General features: G+C 39.6%; 2 protein-coding genes across 4 annotated transcripts in view; one reads left to right on the top strand and one right to left on the bottom strand.

Moving 5' to 3' along the window:
* Positions 1 to 6,389: 6,389 nt before the first annotated feature.
* Positions 6,390 to 10,381, top strand: LOC140493543 (bone morphogenetic protein 2). The gene is made up of 4 exons (XM_072592095.1): positions 6,390 to 6,712; positions 8,121 to 8,721; positions 9,394 to 9,489; positions 9,568 to 10,381. Exons 1-4 carry the CDS (start codon positions 6,436 to 6,438, stop codon positions 9,683 to 9,685), a joined length of 1,092 nt encoding a protein of 363 aa, XP_072448196.1. The 5' UTR covers positions 6,390 to 6,435; the 3' UTR covers positions 9,686 to 10,381.
* An 8,296-nt stretch (positions 10,382 to 18,677) lies between these two features.
* ttc39b (tetratricopeptide repeat domain 39B) overlaps positions 18,678 to 25,983 on the bottom strand; it is a 120,142-nt gene continuing 112,836 nt past the window's right edge. For all 3 annotated transcript variants that reach the window (XM_072589134.1, XM_072589136.1, XM_072589135.1), the window contains one exon: positions 18,678 to 25,151. In XM_072589134.1, the coding sequence (XP_072445235.1) occupies positions 25,055 to 25,151 (97 nt within the window). In that variant the 3' untranslated portion in view covers positions 18,678 to 25,054. The remainder of the gene's footprint in view (positions 25,152 to 25,983) is intronic.

Raw genomic sequence — 25,983 nt, 5'->3', positions numbered from 1 at the left:
CCACTTACTTCCCTGCCTTCCTGAGGTCCTGGATCCACTTGGTGCAATGTCTCCAGACTGGACAAAGTGCACTCATGCTGTTGACTTCCTGAGCCATTTCAATTAGGAAGAGTCACTACAAAATCCGCTGGAGAGACTCAGAACTTGGTAATGTCCCGGGGGGTCTTAAGTTCTAAATGGTCCACTCTTTATTCTGAGACTGTGACTCTGCATTTTGGATTGTCCAACCAGGAGGAACATTTCCTCAACGTTAACCCTCTCAATGGGAGGCAGTGATGCAGTGGCACTGTCAGTGGATCAGTAATCCAGAACCCCAGGCTAATGGTTTTGGCAAAATAGATTTGATTCCCATCATGGCAGATGGTGAAGTTTGAATTTTACAAAAGTCTAGCCTAATGATGACCATCAGCCTACTGCTGTTTGTTGTAAATATCCATCTGGTTCACTAATGTCCTTTAGGGAAGGAAATCTATTATCCTTACCTGGTCTGACCTACATGTAACTCCAAATCCACAGTATTCACTCTTAACATAATAAGGAATGGGCATTAAATGCTGGTATAGCCATCAATGTCCACATCCACCAACAAATAAGTTTTAAGAAGCCCTTTAGCAATATTACATATCATCCAATTCTTCTGAATTCCAGTGAGTATATGTCAGCCGATTCCAAACCAAAATTGCAGCATGTTCCGGATATGACCTCACCCAGTAGCTGGAGTAAGACACATGAGAATATATCACATAACCTCTAAATTGCTGTACCTCTGTGATACTCAGGTTGCTCTGAATGCAAAGAATAGTCTGCTTTGTCATAATTCTGATCAATGTGGATAAATTCAGAATTTGTCAGATGGTACTCAACCTGCCTTGATGTTGCCCACTCATTGAATCTAACCTACATGTCCCTTTTACCCTTACTCTTTCTTTTATGTCCATTAACCAATTTTCAATTCATAATACTAAGTTATTGCCAATGCTATCGGATGTAAATTTGTATAAATACATCTTGTGTGGCACCTTACTTAATGTTTTTTGAAAATCTAAATCTGCAGCTTCCCCCTTTTCTACCATACAGTTGTATAAATCTTGTCGATGCTACTGATTCATTATGGTTTTCTAAATATCTTGTAATCACATCCTTAATAATAGTTTCCTCGGGAGTTTGCATCAGGTGCTCTGGTTTCCTCCCACAGTGCAGGTGAGGTGGATTGACCGTGGTAAATTGTTCATGGTATGCAGGGATGTGTCGGTTAGGTGGATTATCCATAGAAAATTTAGAGTGAGGGGGTGGGTCTAGGTGGGATGCTCTTCAGAGTGTTGTTGTGGACATGCTGGGCTGAACAGCCTGCTTCCATGTTGTAGGGAATCTATGAAATCCAAGAATTCAGACAATCTGTTTCAGTGAACCTGCTGCCTCTTAAACCCATTAAGTTCTCAAAACTATTTCCTCATCTATATTCATTTTTAGACCCTTGAGATACTCCTCTTCCTGGAGGTAATGAGAGAGATGGACAGAAAGGGATGAGGTTCCCTCCAGACCTATCATGAGCAATTGTTTCTCCTTTTTGTCAAATGGCTGGGTGTTTTGGCCTTCGGGAGATCTCACTCCCTTCTCGTTACTTCACCAATTAAGTGCCGGGCATGTCCAATGTGAACCTTCTTGACTTGCTAGCAATTAAGGCCCTTAAGTTGCCAATTATCAGCCAGTTAAGCATTTCATTGCACCATCTCAATGATCACATTTATTACTTTTATTGCCCATCCCTAGTTGCCCTTGAGGAGGTGATGGTGAGTTGCCATTTTGAGCTGCTGTAGTCTATGTGGCGTAGTTGACTCACATTTGCTCTTCAGGAAGAAATTCCAGCATTTTGGCCCAATGACACAGGAGGAATGGTGATATTTCCAAATCAGAATGGTGGTAGCTTGGAGGGGAACTTGCAAGTGGTAGTTTTCCCACGTATGTTCTGCCCTTGACTTCTAGATAGAAGTGATCATGGGTTTGGAAGGGGCTTTCTGAGGATCCTTGGAAAATCTATGCAGCGCACCTTGTAGGTACTACACAGTGCAGCTGAGCGTCGGGGTGGAGGGAGAGGATGTTTTTGGATGCGGTATCAATCAAGAGGGCTGCTTTGCCCTAATGGTATCAAGTTCTTGAGTCTTGTTCAAGCTGCACTCATCCAGACAAGTGGGGAATATTCCATCGTACCTACGAAAAGCGACTGGCCCAGGTGAAGTCCCCAGCTGTGCACTCAGGTCCTGTGCAGACCAGCCGGCTGGAGTATTCGCAGACATCTTTAACCTCTCCTTACTATGATCTGAAGACTCCACTTGCTTTGAGAAGGCCACTATCACCCCAGTGCCAAAGAAAAGTCAGGCAGCGTACCTCAATGACTACCATCCAGTAGCTCTGACCTCCTTAAGCGTGAAGTGCTTTGAGAGGTTAGGCATGCCTCACATCAACTCCAGCCCACCAAATTGCGTTGATATTTTGCAATTCGCCTACCAGCGCAACAGGTCTACAGCAGATGCCAACTCCGTGGCCCTAAGCTCATCCCTGAAACATCTGGATAACGTGTCAGGCTCCTGCTTATTGACTATAGCTCCACCATCAACACCATAATATCAAACCAAATCATCTCTAAATTTCAAGATCTAGGTATTGGCTCCCCCCACTTTAACTGGATCCTTGACTTCCTGACCCATAGACCGAAATCAGTAAAAATAGGCGACAACACTTCCTCCACCATAATCTTCAATACCGAGGTCCTGCATACACTCATGATTGTACGGCCAAATTCCACCCCAACTTCATTTACAAGTTTGCTGATGACACCACTGTTGTAGGTTGAATCTCAAACAATGACAAGACCGAATATAGGAAAAGAGGTTAAGTGCTTAGGGCATGCAATGAAGTCAACTACCTCTCCATCAACATCAGCAAAATGAAGGAGTTGTTCATAGACTTCAGGAAGTGGAGTGGAGCACACACCCCTGTCTGTATTATTGGTGCTGAGGTGGAGACAGTCAAGAGCATCAAGTTCCGTGGGTGTCATGGTCCACCCACATTGGTACAATGGTCAAGAAAACACAGCAATGTCTCTACTTTCTCAGGACTCTAAGGAAATTCAGCATGTCCATAAAGACTCTTACCAATTTTTATAGATGCACCATAGAAAGCAATGTATCTGAATGCATCACAGCTTGGTTTGGCAACTGCTTTTCCCAAGATCACAAGAAATTACAGAGAGTCATGAACACAGCCCAGTCCATCACATAAACCTGCCTTCCATCCCCTCACTTCATCTATACTTCCCACTGCCTCAGGAAAGCAACCGACATAACCAATTACCCCTCCCACCCCGGGTATACTCTCTTCCACCTTCTTCCATCAGGCAGAAGATATGAAAGTTTGAATACACATACGAATAGATTCAAGAACAGCTTATTCCCCACTGTGATCAGACTTTTAACCGGATCTCTCAAATTTTAATTCTGGTCTCTCTCTCTCTCTCTGCACCTTCTCTGTGGCTGTAACATTGTACTCTGCACTCTATTCTGTTACCCTGATGCACTTTTTATGGTATGACCTACCATATAGCATGCAAAACAACACTTTTCACTGTATCTCAGTACATGTGACAATAAATCAATAAATTAATCCATCAGAAAATATATCTTCTATAGTACAGTATTTCTAATACAATTCAGCATGTCCACAATGAGTCTTACCAATTATTAAAGGTGCACCATAGAAGGTATCCTATCTGGATACAACACAGCTTGGTATGGCAACTGCTCTGCCCAAGACTGCAAGAAATTACAGAGTTGTGAACACTGCCCAGTCTATAATGGAAGTCAACCTTCCATCCATTGTCTCCATCTATACTTCCCACTGCCTCGGGAAAGCAGTAAACATAATCATTGATCCCTCCCATCCAAGCAGAAGAGACAAAAGCTTGAAAGCACACATCAACAGATTCAAGAACCACTTCTTCCCCGCTATCATTAGATTTTTGAATGGAACTCTCATATAACCTTTCTCTGCCCCTTCTCTGAGGCTGTAACACTGTATTTTGCATTCTGTTCTATTACTATGATCTGTCTGTACAGCATCCAAAACAATACTTTTCATTGTATCTTGGTATATGTGACAATAAAATTGAATCAAATCAAATGAAATCAAATCGCTCTTGACTTGTGCCTTATAGATGGTGGAAAGGCTTTGGGGAGTCAGATGGGAAATTACTTGATGCAGTATTTCTAGCCTCTGACCTGCTCTTGTAGCCTCTGTATTTATTTGGTAATTTCAGTTGTGTTTCTGGTCAATGGTAACCCCTACGATTTTGATAGTGGAGATTTCAATGATAGAAACAATATTGAATGTCATGGGGCAGTGGTTAGACTGTCTCTTACTGAGTATGGTCATTGCCTGGCATTTATCTGGCTTGAATGCTACTCACGACTTTTTTACCCAAGCCTTGCATTTGACCATGGACTGCTTCAGAATCTGAACAGACATGAATGGTGCCGAATAATGTGCAAGCATCGGTTCCCCACTTCTGACCTTATAATGGAGGGAAGGTCATTGATGAAGTAGCTGAAGATGGATGGGCCCAGGACACTACCCTGAGGAACTGCTGCAAGATGTCCTGCTGCTGAGATGACTGACCTCCAACAACCACAGCCATCTTCCTATGGGCCAGGTATGACTCCAATCAGTGGAGAGATTGTCCCTGATACCCATTGATTCCAGTTTTGCTAGGGTTCCTTGATGTCACACTCAGGTCAAACGTGGCCTTGGTGTCAAGGGCTATTACCTTCTCCTCCCCTCTGCAATTCAGCATCTTTTGTCCATGTTTGAACCAAAGCTGTAATGAGGTCAGGGGCTGAATGGCCCTGGTGGTACCCAAACTGAGCATCTTTGAGCAGGTTATTGCTGAGTAGGTGTTGCTTAATAGCATTGTTATTGACACCTTCCATCACCTTTCTGATGGCAACACCTTTTGTTGCCCACTATTGGACAATGATTTGTGTGTATTTTGTATCTCTAAAGGTACATATATATTTCAAACTATGTGATTTTTTTTAAGAAGTGCTAGCCATGTTTGTCGACCATATCTTTCAAACGCATTTCTCAAAAGACTTCAATCAACAACCAACACAGTGTAATTTTTAGTTTTAAGGCCTTGGATGTGGTTTGAAAAATTTGACAACAAACTTTGACAACCATAATAACACTAAGCACTATGTTGGCACAATCCTTTGAATACATATAAACTCTCTCTTTCCCCCTCATACACACACATATACAGTGTAAGTCTATGGGGTAAATTTATATTTGCAGATTTGTATTTGCAGATACATTCTATTTTGTTCAAAAATCACACAATCTGTACACAGTCAGTCAATGTTACATTTTATAAATTCTTACTTTGGAAATAGAACCAGTCTGACTCAAGGCTAGGATACAGACAGACTCTAACCTCACACCTTTAATGTATTGTCTAAGCTGAGATGTCACCTTTTTTTCATAAAACTTTGTTATCTTGGGACTGTGACTTGAAAAAGTAATGGGATTTACATATTAATCAATCAAAACCTGCATCCCCATACTAAGTGTTTAAAGACTTAACAGCAATCTAGGTTTGATATTTTACTATAAATTCGGTGTTATGATCCTACCCCACTAGCTACCTGACAAAGGAGCAGTGCTCAGAAAGCTTGTATTTTCAAATAAACCTGTTGGACCATAACCTGTGTGATTTTCAACTTTATCTCAGAGGGGATTTGAATTTCACCTTGGCAAAATTCCAGTCTGGAAGCTGTGAGCACAGGCCTGTGCTTCAACACAAAATGGGATGGAAGAAAAATTAGGGAGGAAATCATAGAAACTTAAAAGCACAGAATGAGGCCATTCATCCTACTTTGCCTTTGAATTCATTGTCCAATTTGACCTATTACCCAATTCTTTACACATGACCCTGGAAGTGACCCAAGGTTAGGCAATGATAAAGCCTTTGGCATACATCTTGAAGCAGCCCATCTGTCCAATTTCAATCCGAATGGGATGTGACCCACAGAGATCAAAGAAAAATAATATTTTTGAAAAAGTAAAGTACAAATCAAGCTGGAAAGTACTTGGAGTGCTAATAGATCACCCAGCAGTAAAGCTTTTGCGGTGTCCAGTGGTTTACTGCACTCCAAACATATTTCCCAGTCTCTGGAGGGTTCACTGCCGATTTCCTGCTGTTTCATAATGCTTCTAATGAGTTTCAAAACCTGCCAAACGTTTCAAGAATTTGCAATTAATTAACAACAGTTTCCTGGCTGGAGTTCATCATTACTCCCACCCCTCCTCTTCCTCTAGGATCAGGGCCCACATCGCACTCGGCCAAGGGTGTGCTGTGAAGGGAAAACTGAGCTTAGAAACAGAATGCCAATGGGACCGTTCGACTTTCTCTCTGGAGCTTTGTTGTTCGTCTGCTTCTTGGCGTCAGACGTAACAGATTCCTATGCAGACAATCATGAAATACAGCAACCATTCAGTAAAGCCATTTTGGAAATGTTACATATAAACACGCTTACATTTCCACGACGTACCAAGCTTCACCCTTATATGAGACTGATCTATCAGCAACTCAGCTCATCTGAAACCAAGGACTCCGCTACCACTGAGGGAACTCTGGTGCAAAGCTTCCGCAGTATCAAAGGTACAGTGTATTATAATTTAATTGTTTATACAGTTTGTAAGGCTCAATACTTTCATAAAACCTATTTTTAGCACTAAATTCTTGCTTTGCCTGGTTATTTGCTGTAAATGACTGAGCATATGTCCAGCTATACCCACACAAGGAAGGAAGGAAAAAATTGACTTTAAGAATTTATTGCAAATTACTGGGGAATTTATTTTTAAGCAGAAATATAACTTTCATTGGTTGGATGCATAATACATTAAAAACATCTGATGGCATCCTCAGTAAGTGGAAGATTAAAATATTTCTTGAAAAATGGTCCAGACCCTTTATTGATGTCACACAAGAAGCAAAATAGGCGATTATCAATCATAACATTGACTTGAATCCTCAAAGGTTTCCAAAAAACCTAAAATCCTACTCAAGTATCAGAGTTCAATGTCTTATTTAAAATCACCCTCAACAATGCACATTCCCTCCACACTGCGTCAAACGATTAGCATAGGTTATATCATTATTATTTTGACTTCTGAAATAAGACTGTTACAACTGGAATAATATTGCTAGACTGTTAATCTGGAGACTCAGGTAAATGTCCTGGGAACCTGATTCCACCCCCATGGCAGACAGTGTTTGAATTCATTAGTATTTGAATTCGGTAAAAGTTTGGAATTTTGTATCAACATGAAACCATTGTTGAGTTTTGGAAAAATACATCTGACATGCTAACATACTTTAGGGAAGGAAATTGCCACTATGCCTGCTCTGACCTCCATGTAACTGCAGACCCACAGCAATGGTTTTAACTGCTTTCTGGGCAATTAGGGATGGGCAATAAATGTTGGCCAAACCAGTGACTTCCACATCTCGTGAATGAGTGAAAAATAAACAGTGGGCAAATACTCCATCATCAGACTGTACTCAAAAAACCAGCACAAAAGAAACCCAAAATCATTGTGGTTGTTTTACCACAGAGTATAATGGTAGACCAGAGCATCAATCGTGAAGTGAAGAAGTAAGCTCAATAAGTTAAAACAGAAATTAGAATATACAGCAAAATATCTAAAAAAGCAATCCAGACTCAGGTAAAGCAGTAGCAAAGAGACTGAAAAGTTTGATCAAAGCACAAAAATACTTCAATCTCGTGAATTTAATATTTGATCTTGTTTCTCCTTTCTACAATTATCTATTGATGCATCAGAAGTCTCTACTGATGGGAGAGGACTAAAAAGGTCAATTCAATACAAACGTTCCATTGCTAACCTTATCACAGCAATTACTTTAATTTAAATAGCACTTGCAATGTACTGAAGCATTAGAACGAGTGGGATATTGGAAATGTAGCAAACGAAATCTTTGATAAAGGAATCAAACACACCTCATACTGACTGATAAATTTAACCAATTTTACTTATGTTTACTTCAGTTCCTGAATATGACAATCCAGGATGGATATGGTTCAACATTTCCAAACTCAAGCCCTCCATGGTGGCAGCAGAGTTGGTGCTATTGCGAAGAACTCTCCATCCGAAGTCTCTAACGGTTAATGTAACCATACATAATATTGGTTTGGAAGGGAAAAACCTCACCATCAGTGATCCACTTGACAAGAAGATTTTGAATCTGAGTGAGCTGCCATCTTCTGGATATGACACATTTAATGTTTCCACCATCCTGAGACAGTGGACATTGGATGTGATAGGATTTCAGTTCCAGTTTACTGATGACAGTGGGAGTCTGGTATTACACGATGCTCTGACTCAAAGCCTCTACTGCCTTGACACAAACTCTCAGGATGAGCCACTACTTGTTGCCTATAGGTTGGCACTGTCAGAAAGGAGGAAGGTAGCAAAGCCGTTTGGCAGCAGAAACAACCAGCGGAGCTCCAGGGAGAACAGGTGGAAATTCCCACGTAGCAGGGATATTTCTGGGGAGTGCAAAATGCACCCACTGTACGTGAACTTACAGTCTTTGAAGTTAAATAACTGGATCTTGGAACCACGGGGTTTCTATGCTAATGCTTGCAGGTGAGTCCTAAATCAGTGCTGACTCTGGTTTGGTCTGAGTTGGCATTTTAGGAGGGAGTAAACAAGTTTCTAACTCTGTCTTTTCTTCCCCATTTCCTTGCATTCTACTCTCCCTCCCATTAGCATTCCCACTCATCATTCGTCACTTTGAAATATAAAGTCATGAACTGTGATTTATTCATGTTCTGCATGTTTTTATTATCTTTTACAGATGCAGGAAACAACTTCAGTTAATTTGCACAGAGGTCCCACAAATAGCAATAAGGAAATCCAGATAATCAATTTCAGTGATGACTGATGTGAAATGAATATATTTTGCAATTGTATTATCAAACCATTTCTAAATAGCTGAGAGGTTAGATGGGGTCATGGTTTAATATCTGATCTAACGTGCAGCACTCCTTCAGTCCTGCACTGTCATCCTAATATTATGTGCTCAAATCCCTGTTGTGAGAGTGATCCCAGAACCTTTACCTGAAGGCTGGAGTGTCATTACTAAGAAACCACTCTGAAAAACAGTGAACACACTTAAAACCAGTTTCAGTGCAACAAGTAAATCTGCATGACAGGAATGCATTTTTGAAAACTACTGCAACTTTTTTAATGACCCACATACCTAAAGTAGAATGATTACCTATGCAGCTAAATCTGCATTTTGTATTGCTTCCCTAGAGGTTATTGCTCTGAATTAATCACTGAGAAGGGGAACACAGTCACAATAAGTCCTGCATGGAGAACAGTGATGCAAAACATAACGAAAAATCAAAGGTAAGTTCTGCATTCTGTTGTTGTCTCACTTTTTTTTTAATGAAACTCAATTACTTATTCCCATTTCTTTTCCCATAGGTGGCACTGTACCCCGGAAAAATATTCTTCAGTTAGTTTAATGCACGTAACAGAGTCTGGTGATATTTTTATTGAGAGGATAAAAGAGATGAGTATTGAGAGTTGTGCATGCAAATAAGATTTAATTCAGAGTGAAATGCCTAATTTTCCCTACATTATCCAAACGCTGTGCTTTCACATTTCAGATACAAGTCATAACGCAAGAAAAACTGTAGGATTAACCCATGAATAGATTTCAGGAGGCACTTGGCACAATACTCATACTATTTGCATTATACCTTTATAATTGAGCACTTAGCTCACTGAATCTAATCTCCCGGTAGGTGGTATATAAACTGCTTATAAGTGTGCTTGCTCCTGTTCTCTACACAAGGCTCCTCAAGGCCTTAAGTACAATTACATTCTTCGATTCACACCTGTACATATTAGATTATCATATACAGCTCTCTAATATAGTTTCCAACATCTCTCTCTGCACATGCTCATGGTAGACTGGCTTTGGTTTCCTTATAAAGAGTTTTATGGTCAATTACATCATGAATTACATGATTCCATCGCATTGCAGTTGCAAAGATTTGCTGATTTTAAGTGAGGTTTTATCTTGAGCTGAATTCTATGTTCCCCTGTTGGTGAGCTTTAAGGCAGGAAACACATAAATCAAGTGGTTTTCCATCTCCAATCTGTCTGAAATTTTAAGGTGATGCACAAGCCATCAGGTAACACATTTGACCTTGGGTCCATTAATCCCCTTGGGAGGTTGAGGGAAGGGAGAGAGATGAAATCGGGAGGATATATTCTAATTATGAATGTTATGTTACAGCACAGCTTTATTTGAGAAACCCAGGTGATGGGGAAAGTCATCCAATATGTTGAGGAATTTCGTGGAAATTTAAAAGATTAACTTCATCAAGAACTGGCTAAGTTTAGAAAACAGGAGGGAAGAAAGACAGAGCAAGGGAGTATTCTCTAGCCTTGAAATGTCATGTGTTGTGTTAAGTTGAAGGGATAAATCAAATTGCGAGTTGAGACATGCTGAATTTTATGGGGCGCCATGCTGTGGGCAGTGTTAATTACTTTGAAGTGAAACCTACATCCCTTTCATGGTCTTCAAGGCCCATTGGAAGGACCCTCCATGGACCCCTTTAACACTACCCTTTCTAGACATCAAACCCAGCCAATCATTCCCCTCGCTGAGATCTCCACCCAACAACTTACTTCAGATCATTAATATTGGAGAGCACCTGTATTGGCAACAGTGGCCAGCCTCAGTGGGACTGCTGGGTTACTGAGGCACTGGTCACCTGATGGGTCAGCAGCTCACTAAGGCAGAATGTCTTCCCATGAATGGGATGTAGGTTTCACTTCAAAGTAATTAACACTGCCCACAGCATGGCGCCCCATAAAATTCAGCATGTCTCAACTCGCAATTTGATTTATCCCTTCAACTTAACACAACACATGACATTTCAAGGCTAGAGAATACTCCCTTGCTCTGTCTTTCTTCCCTCCTGTTTTCTAAACTTAGCCAGTTCTTGATGAAGTTAATCTTTTAAATTTCCACGAAATTCCTCAACATATTGGTTGACTTTCCCCATCACCTTAGTTTCTCAAATAAAGCTGTGCTGTAACATAACATTCATAATTAGAATATATCCTCCCGATTTCATCTCCATCAACTTCCCAAAGGTTGATAGGTTGTAGACCCGCCAAGCACTCACACAATCTCAAGTCCCCACAATACAATTTCTCCACATTGTATTTAATGGATTATTCTTCTTATGATGAAGTGTACCTTAATCAACTTTTCCACATAATTAGGCAGAATTATTCTCAAATTGTGAAGTTTAATGAGCTTCATAATCCAAGAAAAAGCTATGACTCCGTAATATTTTAGTATTTCACAGCTATGGAATTTGCTGAAATAGCACCCTCATTATATAGCTTTACTAACGCCATGTAAAGTTATCTGTTGTTCACTGAAGATGTGTATGAACTGTACTAAATTCAATAAAGGTCCTTTTTACAAACCATTGCATTTGAACTTCCATTCAGTTGTCAGAGGCAATAGAAAAATATTTACAGCACAGGAGGAGGCCATTAGGCCTACTTTAACTCCATGACATCTGACAAAGAGTAACCCAGTCTTACTCCAATTTTCAATTTCAGATCTGTTGCCCTGTAGACTGGATCAAAATCCTGTAACTCCTTAATGAACTATGACAGTAATGTGACCAAATGAACTGTAGCTCACTATCACTTTCTACCTTCTAAAATGGCCTAACAAGTTATCCAGCTCAAAGACAATTACGAATAGATACTAAATGCTAAAGTCCTAAATATCAATTCAAAAAAAACATCCATTACTCACAATATCAAAGCAAATCAAAGTCCTTAAAGATGCTGATTTGCTAAAAAAAAACTTTCCTTCCGATTCTATTTGATCAATTCTCTCAAGGAAATGAAGGATTAGCTAGAAAGGTGGCCTTTGTACATTTATAGTGCAGGACAATGAATCCCAGTGGCCTGAAGCTCAATCCTGAGAAAACCAAGGAGTAAAAAATGTCAACGGGATGAATGAGTGAAACCATCCAGATGAAGGTGGACCTGGATTGAATTTACTGGTCTGGGTTTATCTCCTGTAGAGCAGGAGTGTGGAATGCCACAATTGACTTTACCATCCTTGGGTTAGGGTAGGAAGCTAAGCCTGGGTCTAACTTGTAACTGCTTTCCAGCAACCCCTGTTACAAATAGATGACTATAAATAGTTCAGGTTGGAGGTGAGAATAATATTCACCCCGAGTTACCTCTCATAGTTAGACATAGCATGTCCAAACCTTTACTCGGGTTCATAAATCAGTTAGGGCGCATGAAACTATGGCACAAAAAGCAAAAAGAAAATAAATGGCTTTTATACTGTTGTGATTGTAATAAGGTCAGCCAGGTGGATATCACTGAAAATGAGTTCCATGATTGTGAATGTTAACATGGTCCAATTAGGGAGCCCTGGCTGACTGATAAGAACAGGAGCATTCTATTTTGATTTAATCCCTGCCCTGCCCTTCACTGTTTGATCACACAGCATTGTCCTTTGATGTGAAGGGCACTGCTTGTCACTGGCCACTCGGGTGTTTCCTTTTTTCCTGGTGGTGGAAATTTGAATAAAGATTTGTGCACCTTGTGTCTTTCACCGTGTCTCACACCTGCACACACACACACCATGGGTGCTGGGGAAAAAATAAGCACTAACGGAGTTAAGCGGGAGTGTGGGGGTAATAGAAGAGAAAAAGAAAAAAAGAAAAAAAAACAGGAGCTTCATGAGTTCTGTTCACTTGAGGAATCGGCTCTGTGCTAGTGGTCTTAATGTCATGTATTATTAACGTGTAAATAAAAGGTGACTTGTTGACTGGATACAGACTTCATGGAGTTATTTCATATCCAATCTCAATACTGCCTTTTGGAATCTAAAGGCAATTAAGTACTTTTGAAATCTAATCATTGTAGTCGTGCAGCAAGTGTGGCAGTCAATTTGCACACCAGGTCTCACAAGCAGCAACTACATACTGAACAGATCATATCGTTTTGGATGTTAGTTGAGGAATTATTGCTGCTTAAGTCATAGAGTCATAGAGGTGTACAGCACAGAAACAGATCCTTCGGTCTAACCCTTCCATGCCAACCAGATATCCTAACCTAATCTGGTCCCTTTTGATGCTCTTCTTCAATCTACAGACACGTGACCTTTAACATCCACCTGGTAAGATGGCACTTCAGACGCTCTGTCAGTACTGTCGCTAGTAATGTCAGCCTTAATTACATGATCAATTGCTTCAGTGGGATTTGATTCCATGATTCCACTCAAATTAGTCACGACTATGAATATGACCCACAGTTGACACTTTGGAGTTAGGGCTGTCAGGATTGTGAGAAGGAAAATGGGGGGAAATTGACAGGAAAGGCGAATGAAGAGAATAGATGGCTAAAATAAACCGGGATGAGGTATTCAGTGCACTGTATCTCAGAATTAAAAGAACTTTTGGCAAAAGATGAAGAAAGACAAATCAGTTTGCCACTTACATTCAAATAGTTTCTTCATAGAATCTGCATGACTATTATAAATGAGATCATTTTATAAAGTGATTTCTTCAATAGATACTTAAGAACTTAATTTTAACTCCATGCAAGTGGAGTCGCAGGTAGACAGGATAGTGAAAGCGGCGTTTGGTATGCTTTCCTTTATTGGTCAGAGCATTGAGTTAGGAGTTGGGAGGTCATGATGCAAATGTACAGTATATTGGTTAGGCCACTTTTGGAACACTGCATTCAATTCTGGTCTCCCTCCTATAGGAAAATGTTGTTAAACATAAAAGGGTGCAGAAAAAGATTTATAAGAATGTTGCCAGTGTTTGAGGGTTGGAGCTATAAGGAAAGGCTGAATAGTCTGAGGTTGTTTTCCCTGGAGTGTCGGAGGCTGAGTGGTGACTTAATAGAGCTTTATAAAATCATGAGGGGCATGGACAGGATGATTAGCCCAGGTCTTTCTTGCAGGTTGAGGGAGTCCAGAACTGGAGGACATAGGTCTAAGGTGAAACTGGAAAGATTTAAAAGGTGCCTAAGGGGCAACTTTTTCACACAGAGAGTGGTGCAATGAATAGAATGAGCTGCCAAAGAAAGTGGTGGAGGCTGGTACAATTATAACATTTAAAAGACATCTGGATGGGTAGATGAATAGGAAGGGTTTAGAGAGATATGGCAAATGGGACTGGATTAATCTAGGAAATCTGGTTGGCATGGATGAGTTTGAACAATGCATCTGTTTCCATGCTGTACATCTCTATGACTCTATAACTCATCTCAGCACGTGTCCTGAAGTCTGCCCATAGTGAATACTGGGTGAGTTGACATGGTAGGTCAAAGAGAAAATGACAAATTAGTGGGATGTATGGATTGTCATTAAGTTGGCCCAGGCAACAGTGAGCTGAAGGGATGTTTTATATTTGTCTTCATATCTTAGACAAAGTACCAGCACTCTAAGGCCCACCTCTGGGACCAAGCCTCTACCCTAATTTTGGATTTGCCTTCAATGACTCCTAAGAAACCTGCAGTTCCAAGACACTTTCACCTGGGTCATGTCAACGGAGTAAGGAATTTTATGCTTCTGATCCAAAGCAAATATTGACATTTTTCTTTGTATTTCATAAGTTATAAAAGGCTACTGCAGTGATCTAATTGTGATATCTCAGAATATTGGAAGATTTGATGGGATAGAGGAACTATATTGTCTGATAGGTGAGACCAATTCAGAGATCAAATGAGAACTAGGGCTTTCTGTTTTGAACAATTGCTTCTTAATATCACCTTTCCTGAAGGACTATAGTCCCCCTTGACTGTCCATTGCATGCCAAAAATGACAAGCTGCTTAGCTATACATCTGCACTAAAAGAAAGTGAGGTAAGGCAAGGCAGAGATGCTGTGAGTATCCAAGTAGGCACAAAGTTCTAAGTAAATGAGCTCAGAGCCGTGAATACAGTCTGTTCCATGGGTATCTCCAACCCCACACTTAGTGGCCTGGCAGCAACATTACAAGTATTGAACTGTTCTATGACTCTATGACTACGTCCGACAATGTGGTGATACTGGTGCTTTGAAAATTCCAGCCTCCCTGGCTGGAGGCTGCAAGCAGGCAACGCCAATGGAATGTGTGTTGAGATATTGGGGAATGTTGGCCAAGACAGAAGCCTGGAGAGGAGGCTGGTGAACTGCAGCTGCCAGATGCCCATCACACTTTCATGTTGGGAATTATCACCATCTCATTTCTCTCTGCTGCCTTGGAAAATGACAAAAAGCATATAAGGTGCAATTACTTAATAGTGAGATGTTTCATGCATATAAATAAACCCCTCATTGCACACTAGTAAGATGCTCATCTCGCCATCAAAACCTTTTGTTCCCTCATCATCTCTTTTGATTCCATATTCTCACGGGAAATTCCCAACTGATTCATATCATTCAGGGCCGGGGAGGATTCAGCCCTCAGACTTTGCTGTGACCAGTCAAGGAATGGGACAGAGAAAGGAATCAGTTTACTCTTCCAAAGTGGATCGTAATGCTCAATCTAACAATAATCGTCATTAGCGAAGCAATCATCCTTTACCAATTAATTGGTAACAGACCAAAGCAAAACAAGAAAAATCTCAATACATTTAGAATTTAACAATTAATCGTTTGTTTGAAAGGCATTGTTCTGTTGGTATTACTCCCAATGTTTCTGACTGTGCAAATTGACATAATTCACATGAAAGTGTTTTGCTGTTTGCAATATGAAAATTGCACATTTGCATGAAATCGTTCTTTTACTTTAACATCAAATATTGCATGTTCTTCTAATTTAATTTGTCTGAGTCTCTCTGTTAATGTGCTTTGCAAGGGATAATTATATATTTTTGTTATAGAGAGCTATATCATCACATGAATATGCATTTAATCAGATTCCTCAAGACTACATACTAACAGTAAAATAAATGTCTGCCTAAACTAATCAAACAAGCAAAATTAACAGAGTTCAGTAGTAAAGCCCTTTATATGCTTTATCTTACCAATCATGTGATCTCGTGTGATTTGAACTGCTTTTTAAAATTTCAATTTGAAATAAGTTCCAAAATATCTTTGGCTAAATGGGACAAACGCACAGCAGAAATTCTGTTCAAAACTTTGCAATCCATAAGGAAGGCTGATGGGAAAGACGCAGTTTAAGTCAGTCTTCAAACACTTGATTAAAGCATAGTTTATTCAGAACTTTGTTCTGTTGCAAAATATGCTGTACGCAAAGTAGATATAAAAAACTGACATCCCACTTAGATGATCTGAGAGAAAAAAAATTGAATGCAATTTCAATTTTTTCTGAGTTAAAGCTCAAGAGGTCAAAACTGCTATTCTCTTATTAATGTGTCTCAGAGTATCAGGAATACAGGTTGAAATAGAGATTTTATATATCTAAAGTACAGATATGCTTCCCAACTACTTCTGCACTCGGTTTCCTCCCTTGCCCAAAATCTCCACTTTGCTCACTCAGTCTTCCAACTATGTGATTTATTGTCTTTAAATCCAGTGTCTTCAGGAGAAGGCAGGTAGATAAAGGTAGACTGAAGACTCTAGTTCTGGGGGGAATAGTCTAGTAATTAGTTGATTAGGGATAGTCAACATGATTTTGTGAAGGGTAGGTCATACCTCACAAGCCTTATGAGTTCTTTGAGGAGGTGACCAAATAGGTGGATGAGGATAAAGCAGCTGATGTGGTGCATATGGATTTCAGTAAGGCATTTGATAAGGTTCCCCTTGGTAGACTATAGCACAAAATACGGAGGCATGGGATTGAGGGTGATTTAGTGGGTTGGATCAGAGACTGGTTAGCTGAAAGAAGACAGAGGGTGGTGGTTGATGGAAAATGTTCATCCTGGAGTTCAGTTACTAGTGATGTACCGCAAAGAATTGTTTTGGGTCCATTGTTGCAGAATACTGGGCTAATGGTAGTGTAGATGAACAGAGAGATCTTGGTGTCCATGTACATAGATCCCTGAAAGCTACCACCTAGGTTGATAGGGTTGTTAAGAATGCATACAGTGTGCTAGCTTTAATTAGTAGAGGGATTGAGTTTCTGAACCACGAGGTCATGCTCCAGCTGTACAAAACTCTGGTGCAACTGCACTTGGAGTACTGTGTACAGTTCTGGTCACCGCATTACATGAAGGATGTGGAAGCATTGGAAAGGATTCAGAGCAGATTTACTAGGATGTTGCCTGATATGTAAGGAAGGCCTTATGAGGAAAGGCTGAGGGACATGAGGACGTTTTTGTGAGAGAGAAGGTTGAGAGGTGACTTAATTGAGACATATAAGATAATCAGAGGGTTAGATAGTGTGGGCAGTGACAGCCTTTTTCCTCAGATTGTGATGGCGAGCACGAGGGGACATAGCTTTAAATTATGGGGTGATAGATATAGGACAGATGTTAGAGGTAGTTTCTTTACTCAGAGAGTAGTAGGGGCATGGAACGCACTGCCTGTGACAGTAGTAGACTCGCCAACTTTAAGGGCATTTAAATGATAATTGGATAGACATACAGACGAAAATGGACTAGTGTAGGTTAGATAGGCTCAGATTGGTTTCACAGTCGGTGGATCATCGAGGGCCGAATGGCCTATATTGTGCTGCAATGTTAAAAAAGAAATTAGGGCCCTACTGTTCAGAAGAGATGTGAGGAAAGACTCCTACAAAGTATGGTAGAGATTTGAAACTCTCTTCTACGAATTGTAGTTGATGCCAGATCAGTTGTTAAATTTAAATCCTGTTTATACAATGTTTTGTTCAGCAAATGTATTAAAGGATATGGGCCAAAGGCAGGCATATGGAGTTAGGCCACAGATCAGCCACGATGTCGTTGAATGGCAAAACAGGCTTGAGGGGTTGAATGGCCTACATCTGTTCCCATGTTCTAATGCTTGCCTTCATATCTACCATTTGTCAAACCCCCACCTCACCCCCCTACCCCACCAGTGCAGGATCTCCAATTCTCCTCAAGTCAAGATAAACAAAATAACTGAGTCTTGGTCTCATTGTTACAACTCAAAGGGAAAAAAAAACATCCATTATATTGAAGTTAATTTTACATTCAAACCAAGGTTAGGAAGATATGTTTTATGGTAATATTTCCCCACAGTTGCAGAAACAGCAGGCGTATAAAACAGGAACAGGAGTCATCTGGCTGGAAGCTCTGACACAAAGGCGTAATAAGACTTGAATGCAATCAACTGAGACAATTCAGAATCATCTCTCCTGTAGATCATGGGAAAGGATACGACAAAGTTACTTGGATCAATACTACTGACTAGCATTACCCAATGGCAAAATAAATTAGCTTATAAATCAAGTAAAGTTGATTCTAAGAGAGTGGATAAAAATGGTCATAATAATTCACGTGATTTTCTACTTAAGCTGGAAGGCTTAGTGCACAACACTGAAATTGGCTGAGTTAGACAGAATGCAGTGGAAATAATACATGGTTTGGAACTGTTATGTAACTAATGTACCATCTTTCAAAATACAAACAAACTCCATGTCACTAACAGAATTTTTTATTGTAAACATTGTAAGAGACAACTTAAAATTGGAACAAAAATTATTTTTTGTTTGGTTTCATTAATAGTTTTAAGGAATAAATACAAATACCATCAATGCAGACAAATTACTGTATAAACATTCCAACAAATAATAAGAACATAATGCATCAGGTAATATACATACTGAATAAAATGGGAGAATTTCAATCTGTTGTTTAAAAAAAATACATAAATGCTGCATCTAAGATCAGTACTCTTCATCAATATTACTTATCATTATAATTACTCATTCATAATATGAAGCAACACATACCACAGAATAGGCTATGAACATATATTATGACCAACATATAAATATATAGCATTGATATGTGCATCTCCCAAAATACAGTTCCCAAACAATTGTGCCCAATGTTCCTCTCTTTTAGAGCTATTATAAGAAAACATATGTTAATTGGACAAAATAAATAGCATATAACTGGAGCTTCAAAATGCACTCCCTGCATTTCTGTTTTAATATACCAAGATTCATGGAATGTTGTAGTTTATCGTCAAAATGTACTTCAACTTCTGTTGACATTCAGAAAGCAAATAATGAATTCTCACATCATATTTCATTCAGGATTAAAATCACAAGTAAAATTACAGTTATGATTTGACCCAACATAAAATATACAAAAATATTTCCAAGAAAATGCTCTGGTAATTAAATTAAACACCATCATGATGGATTCATCTTTCCTTAGTAGCAGCATTTCCGCATTGACTGAATGGAACACAGTTTTCTGTTATCAGGATAGAATTCTTTTACAGGACACCTTGAATGAAATGGTCACGGTGGAGTCCCAAAGGTGGACTCCCATGCCAATTCACCCTTTCATGAAATCACAGCAATATGACAATAGTCTTAGAAATGCCTTGACAGTACAGCTATAGTGTTTTTGTGAAGATCAGCAATCAAATAAATAATGTGCTGCAAAGGAAAAGAGCATGGAGAAGATCTAAGAACTCCTTAATTCCAAATAAGTACCACACAAAAATCAGTTTCCTCTCATTAATGTTAAAGTCCTATAAAAACGAAAAGTTAGGACTGGACTTGAATGATAGCCAGCTACCATTCGTAAAGAAAGGGATAGTCTTAATAAATATTCTACCAAAAAGTAGGGTTACTAGCAATTAATGTCATTTCTTGATCTGTAATTGATTTATTGGAAAATAAATCATGAATTCCACTAAAATCTCCAGAATATAAACATTCTGTATTATATTGCAGTCCCCAGTGATAATCTTGAGTCAGTTAAGAAAATTGAGTTTTAATACTTGACCTATCTTCTATCCCTATGTGTATCCCATTATCAGCTCCTTCAGGCTTGCATCATTCCATTTGCCATTAAATTACTCCTGTCACCCCCACCATAACAGATCGCTTGCTTCTGCACTTTCCTAGGACACATTTTCCCTGACCCTGTACTGACTTAAAGGTTGTTCATTGCTATAATCTTCCAGTCCACAAGAAAGGCCATCAAAATGAATTAAACATTTTATCGTGAAGAGGAATGCATTTAACGATAAACATCAGTTTATCTGTATATCAGTTCTAAACTTCTCATTTCTCTATTGAAAGAGATTGTCACCCAGAAGTCTTGCATTAAAAGCTTAATTTGGAGGTACCAATGTTGAACTAGGATGGACAAAGCTTAAAAATTACACAACACCAGGTTATAGTCTAACAGGTTTATTTAGAAGCACTACCTTTCGGAGTGCTGCTCCTTCATCACCACCTAATGAAGGAGCAGAGCTATGAAAGCTAGTGCTTCCAAATAAACCTGTTGGACAATAACCTGGTGTTGTGCGATTTTTAACATTAAAAACATACCTTGCTGAACAAGGAAATTAGTTGTCAATGGCTTTAATTAAAACACTGCCCAAGGGAAATGTATTTCAAGTTACCCAACACCATTTAGTTTTCTAGTGGGAGTTTAAAAACAGGTTCTACTGTAACATGCTACAAAACGAACAAGTTGTAATAAAATACTTCCTGAGCTGCAACAGGACTGGATTTAACAAGTGGGCTATAATAGATGTCCTGTGTTAGCCTCCCAATGGCAGGATAATCTCCCCCCATTAAGTTGGAGGGTGGAAGAGGCTAACGCAGTACTCCTTGCCACCAGCAGTAGAGTATTAATTTGATCCATTAATGATGGAGCTGATACCCACTAGCCCTGAACCCATTACACTTTAGTAGTGACTTAGTTTAAATGGAGGCCCACATGGCTTTCCTGTGCCTTCAGGAGGCTGTCAACCAAACCTTGCTGGCTTTGCCAGTGGCCTCACATGCCAGGGTCCCATGGTCAATCTCTGCCTCCTCAAGGGATCTGGCATTGGAAATGGGGAAGGCCAGTGAAAGATACCTTCCCCCAGCCTCTCACCTTGTCTGTAATAGAATAGAATCAACAGAATCCCTACAGGGTGGAAGCAGGCCATTTAGCCCACACCGACACTCCAAACAGCAACCCACCCAAACCTACTCTATCCCCACAATCCTGCATTTCCTGTGGCTAACCCACCTAGCTGCACATGCCTGGACACTATGGGCAATTTAGCATAACCAATCTGCCAAACCTACACATCCTTGGACCGTGGGAGGAAACCCACGTAGACAACGTACAAATTCCACACAGACAGGTGACCAAAGGTGGAATTGAACCCGGGTCTCTGGTGCTGTGAGATAATAGTGCTAATGACTGAGCCACTGTGCCGCCCCTGACCACCCTGCAACCCACTTCATGATCATCTCGCGTTTGGCCTGGGCTGCTTCTCAATCCTGGGCCACTGATGGGTGCATTGCAGCCAAGAGTCATAGCTTCCGCTGATATCAATGAGAAGTTGTCAGTCTCAGATTGGCCAGCAACTGTAAGTGAATGGGACTTCCATTGCCACGGAATGGCCGGGGCGGGGGGGGGGGGGGGGGTTCCCACTGTGGGCACTTAAGTGTTCAAAGTAGCCTAGATTCCATAGGCCTTTCCTAAGCAATGGATGCGCATTCCCCATCAATTCTCTGACTGGTTAGCGAGACTTCCAGCAAGCTAACAGACATCCTATTCAGCTACAAGAAGGTTTAATGGCAGTTTTCACTGGGACCAACTAAATTATGGCTCAAATACAAATGGAAAATGCTGGAAAAACCAAGCAGCGCTGTAAGTATCTGGGGAAACAGAAACAGAGTTTACATTTCAGGTTGGTGGCCCTTCATTTTATTTCTAATTTTCAGCATTTTATATTTTGTACTTAGATTTTGGCTCTTTTTGTTTCCTGTCTTGAAAATGCAAGCAATTAATGCAATTTTTTGGTTCACAGCTATGTCATAAACAGTGGGCCAAACTGAAACCACTCGACCTCAATACAACCTAAACCTCTAAATCATGCAACTCCAAATGTCTGTTTTGCAAATTATGTCAATATTTTGAAAGATCACTCTTATCACTTCATTCTAAACCACTGAGAACCAATGAGGGCAAAACTCCAATTCTGTTACCTAGACCAGAGTTTTAACCACGTTCTGAGGTGTAGAAAATGAAAATATCCACACCAATTGGAGTTGAGTTTTGACTATGAACTGTAAGTTTACTAAATCATAAATTCCAATTTTAAAAGAAAATACGAAAGAGTTTTTAAACAAAAAATATATTTATACAGTGCATTTAATGTAATAATACATCCAAAAGGTGCCTTACAGGAGCATTACAGAACAAAACTGGACACTAAACTGAATTTAAAAAATTAGGTCTGATGACTAGTAACTTGGTAAAAAAAGGCAGGATTTTAAGGGTGGTCTTAAAAGAGAAGAAAAATATAGAAACAGAGAGGCTTATGGGGGGAATTTCAGAGCTTAGGGACCATTGATGGAATTATAATTTGGAATGCACAAGACGCTTAAATTCAAAGGGTACAGAAGTCAATGGGGGTTGGAAGGCAAGAGGAGCTAACAGAGATATGGATAAGCAATGCCATGGAGGGATTTGAAACAAAGGGGTGAATCTTATCTAGATGTTGAGGGTGTCCCCTATATGCTAGAGAACCAGCAAGAGACCCACACTGCCTCTTTTTGGGAAAGCTTGTCAATCAGGCCTCTCTCTGGAATCTGGACCAGAGCAGCACAAATCTTGCCAACTGAGAGCTGGTGGCTAATTACAGGCCAGCAACTCTTACCCTCAGCAGAACCGCTGGGGAGGCTGTTGCACTGCACAAGGAGAAGTTTCAGAGTCCCAAGATTGAGAAGAGGCCCAAACCACAGGCAGATAACATCAGGAAGGGTACCAGTTGCTGGGAGAGGGGAGCAGATGGGAGTTGGAAACAAGGATGGGAAAAGTGGCTCTCAGAAGACTTTCTTCCTTCCAATATTGAGTTCCTTGTACAGATACCAAGTGTCTTTGATCTAGGGAACACCCTCACCCCCAAAGTTGGCAAGTCGGCTGCATTGTTTTAGCTGCTATGACGACAGTTGATTTCAAAATAGTGCTGGCAAATCGGGGTCCTTAGGTGATCATTATTTTGCCAATGTGAGGGATTAATTGGCAGAGGGGTCAGAAAGTCAACCATGGGCCTTTTTGCTTAATTGCATATCCTTCCTGTCTTAAAACAAGCTGCCAGAAATAGCTGAAGATTCTGCACACGGATAGAATTTTTAAATTAAGACGCTGCTTAAACAGGGATCAGTGTAGATCAGTGAGCATAGGTCAGATGGTGAACAGGACTTGGTACAATTTGAGAAATAACTTAAATACCTTTGTCGTCTTAATAAATCTATTGTACTGAAACCTAACTCACAGTCCCTGAATAAAATGGAGGTCCCAAAATGTTTATAGGACAATTAAATTTATCAGCTTTATCTCAGGAATTCAATTCAATTTTCAATATGAAGGCACTGGCCAAATTTACTAAGATGAATGCAGTAAATTATAACCTTGGTTCATATTGGTGACTTGGTTCTTCCTATTCATAACCAGAGAAATACAGTGGCATACAACAATGGTAGAGACAAAGAAGACATAGGGAATTGCACTTAAATCGAAGACAATTTGTAGAACCAGGAATACTGGATAAAAACCCGGGGCGAATTATATAAAATAATGCCAATTCCATAATTATTCTATTAATTTATGTGCTAACTGGAGTTTATTAGTTATTGTATCAATTGCACCCATATATAGATTTTGATCCTGGATCTTGCTATGGTTTTGAGCTAACGTATTACAGCAGGGGTGATCAAAGCTTTTAACTTCATTAGTCACACACAGATGTGTTGCACTGTGGAGCTTCATGGGCTAACTGATTTGTATGCATCTTTAACCAAGAACAATAGCTCTCAGTGACCTGATTTAGAATTTATTTGACAACAAAGTAACAGAACAAGATAGAGATTTGAAAAATCTCCAGTACCACAGTATTCAAACTGAACAATTAAGTGGAGAAATATGACCAAATTACTGGGATTGGAAACCTGGATTGCTCAAGTGAGTGAACTACACACACATACTCAGTTACTTGGGTCTTGTGTTTTCGGTCTTGGATTGTTCATTCTCAGTTAGAGTTGACATAAAGTCATTGATCAGTCCATAATAAGTGCTGAGCAATGTACATTGAATCTATTACCGCAAGTGCATGCGCACCAATGTATTCCAATTACAATTTACTTTTTCAGTAACTAATAATTCCAGGATAATGCTGAGAAAATGCACTTGTAGTAAGGCTTCACTGCAATAGAAACAGAAAATGCTGGAAATATATAACAAGTCCACCAGTAGTAAATATAGGTACAATTTTCAATGGTGAGTCTCTATTCCAATGAAAGGTTCCAGCTGAATATCAACTTATTTTCAGATCACAAAAAAGAAATTGAGCATTCATATTTTCTGCTTTTATTTCAGATTCTTTTTAAACAATTGAAAGTTTTTTTTAATCCTTCCATTAAAGTTGCAAGATATTCAGTTCTATGTTCACGTGAACGCTTAAAGCAATGTTTAATTTTTTTTTAAATGAACTGCCTGAATCAATATCTAACTTTATTGCACCAGCATTTCCTGCCCACATTCAAGTAAAAACAAAGGTTGTAAATGTGATTTTGATAAAGAACAAAACTCTGACTTTTATTTTTATGCAAGGATATATAGAGTTGAACACATTTTACAGCACTGTAGAAAAAATCCTAATTTGTAAAATGGGAAAAGGGGGACGTATTACTACATTCAGAATACTTCTAAGACAGCAGATTATGTCAGCATTATTTTGCTCTAGTTTGTGATTTGCATATCACTCCTACCCGTACACATATTTATTTATTGCAACGTACTTCAGGAATTTGATTCTGAGGAACTGGTCAAGGTGTTGAGGTAGGGGAGTTCTTCAAACTGTTCAGTGCAGCATGGATCCTAAAATGTAACCTAGATTCCATTGAATAGTCTTTGTAGTTATTCCTGCAGTATAGGAAAAGAAAATATAGGAATGCATTAAGTGGAAAGCAAGGAAATGAAGAATTACTCCTTCTTGGTATAATTTAGAGTGTGCATATTTTTCCATGGCCATTCTTAGAGTCATATGGTTAGAAATACCAAATATATTTAATAACCCCATGAAATCTCTCTGGTTTGCAGTACTTCAGGCACTAAGATTAGGGAACAATGATGGTTGGATAATAACCTTTGACCCTAAACTGAGGGTTTCACACTCCCAGGTAATAGCAATATATTCAGCCAGTCATTTTGATAAACTTTGTATTAACATGTCAGCATAAGTAGAATTCAATTGGATGAGAAAAGTGTTTTGTTCTGTTTATATCATAAGCCAAAGTCCTCTTGACATTCATCCAATGCAAATTCAAGTTGCAACTCAATTATGGGGACAAATATTGAGGAATATTAAATCAACTATCATGGGTTGAGTCTTCCCTGATTGCTTGAATCCAGTTGAATCTCCAGCCAAAAATGGCATCCAGTGAGGGTGAAGGTAATATATTGGGCATTTGGTATTCATTTTAATTTGAGATCATGGAATGGGTAAGTCACTTGTGGAACATCTGTATGTTCATGTCAGTGGCAGGCCTGGTCTGTTTCAAGACCAGGTACCCTGAATCTGCAATGGCCAAGTTGCATGCCATAAATTATGCAGTCTGGAGGGTGAGCTGATATGAGTAGCGTGGATAAAAACATTCATGACGGTGAGAAGTTCAACATTTCTGTCCTTTTCTTTCAGTAAGCAATATTCTTGTCCATGTTTCTTCTTGGAAAATTCATTGCACATCAGAGTAAT

Source organism: Chiloscyllium punctatum, chromosome 2 (assembly GCF_047496795.1).
Source record: "Chiloscyllium punctatum isolate Juve2018m chromosome 2, sChiPun1.3, whole genome shotgun sequence".
NCBI classification, from domain to species: domain Eukaryota; kingdom Metazoa; phylum Chordata; class Chondrichthyes; order Orectolobiformes; family Hemiscylliidae; genus Chiloscyllium; species Chiloscyllium punctatum.
Note: the sequence above shows the minus strand (reverse complement) of the source record. Positions and strands in the feature narration are given on the sequence as shown.

Coding starts and splice junctions, on each gene's coding strand:
- LOC140493543 (XM_072592095.1), top strand. CDS start 6,436: ATGCCAATGGGACCGTTCGACTTTCTCTCTGGAGCTTTGTTGTTCGTC. Junction 8,722..9,393: donor TTCTATGCTAATGCTTGCAG/GTGAGTCCTAAA, acceptor TTGCTTCCCTAG/AGGTTATTGCTCTGAATTAA. Junction 9,490..9,567: donor AACATAACGAAAAATCAAAG/GTAAGTTCTGCA, acceptor CTTTTCCCATAG/GTGGCACTGTACCCCGGAAA.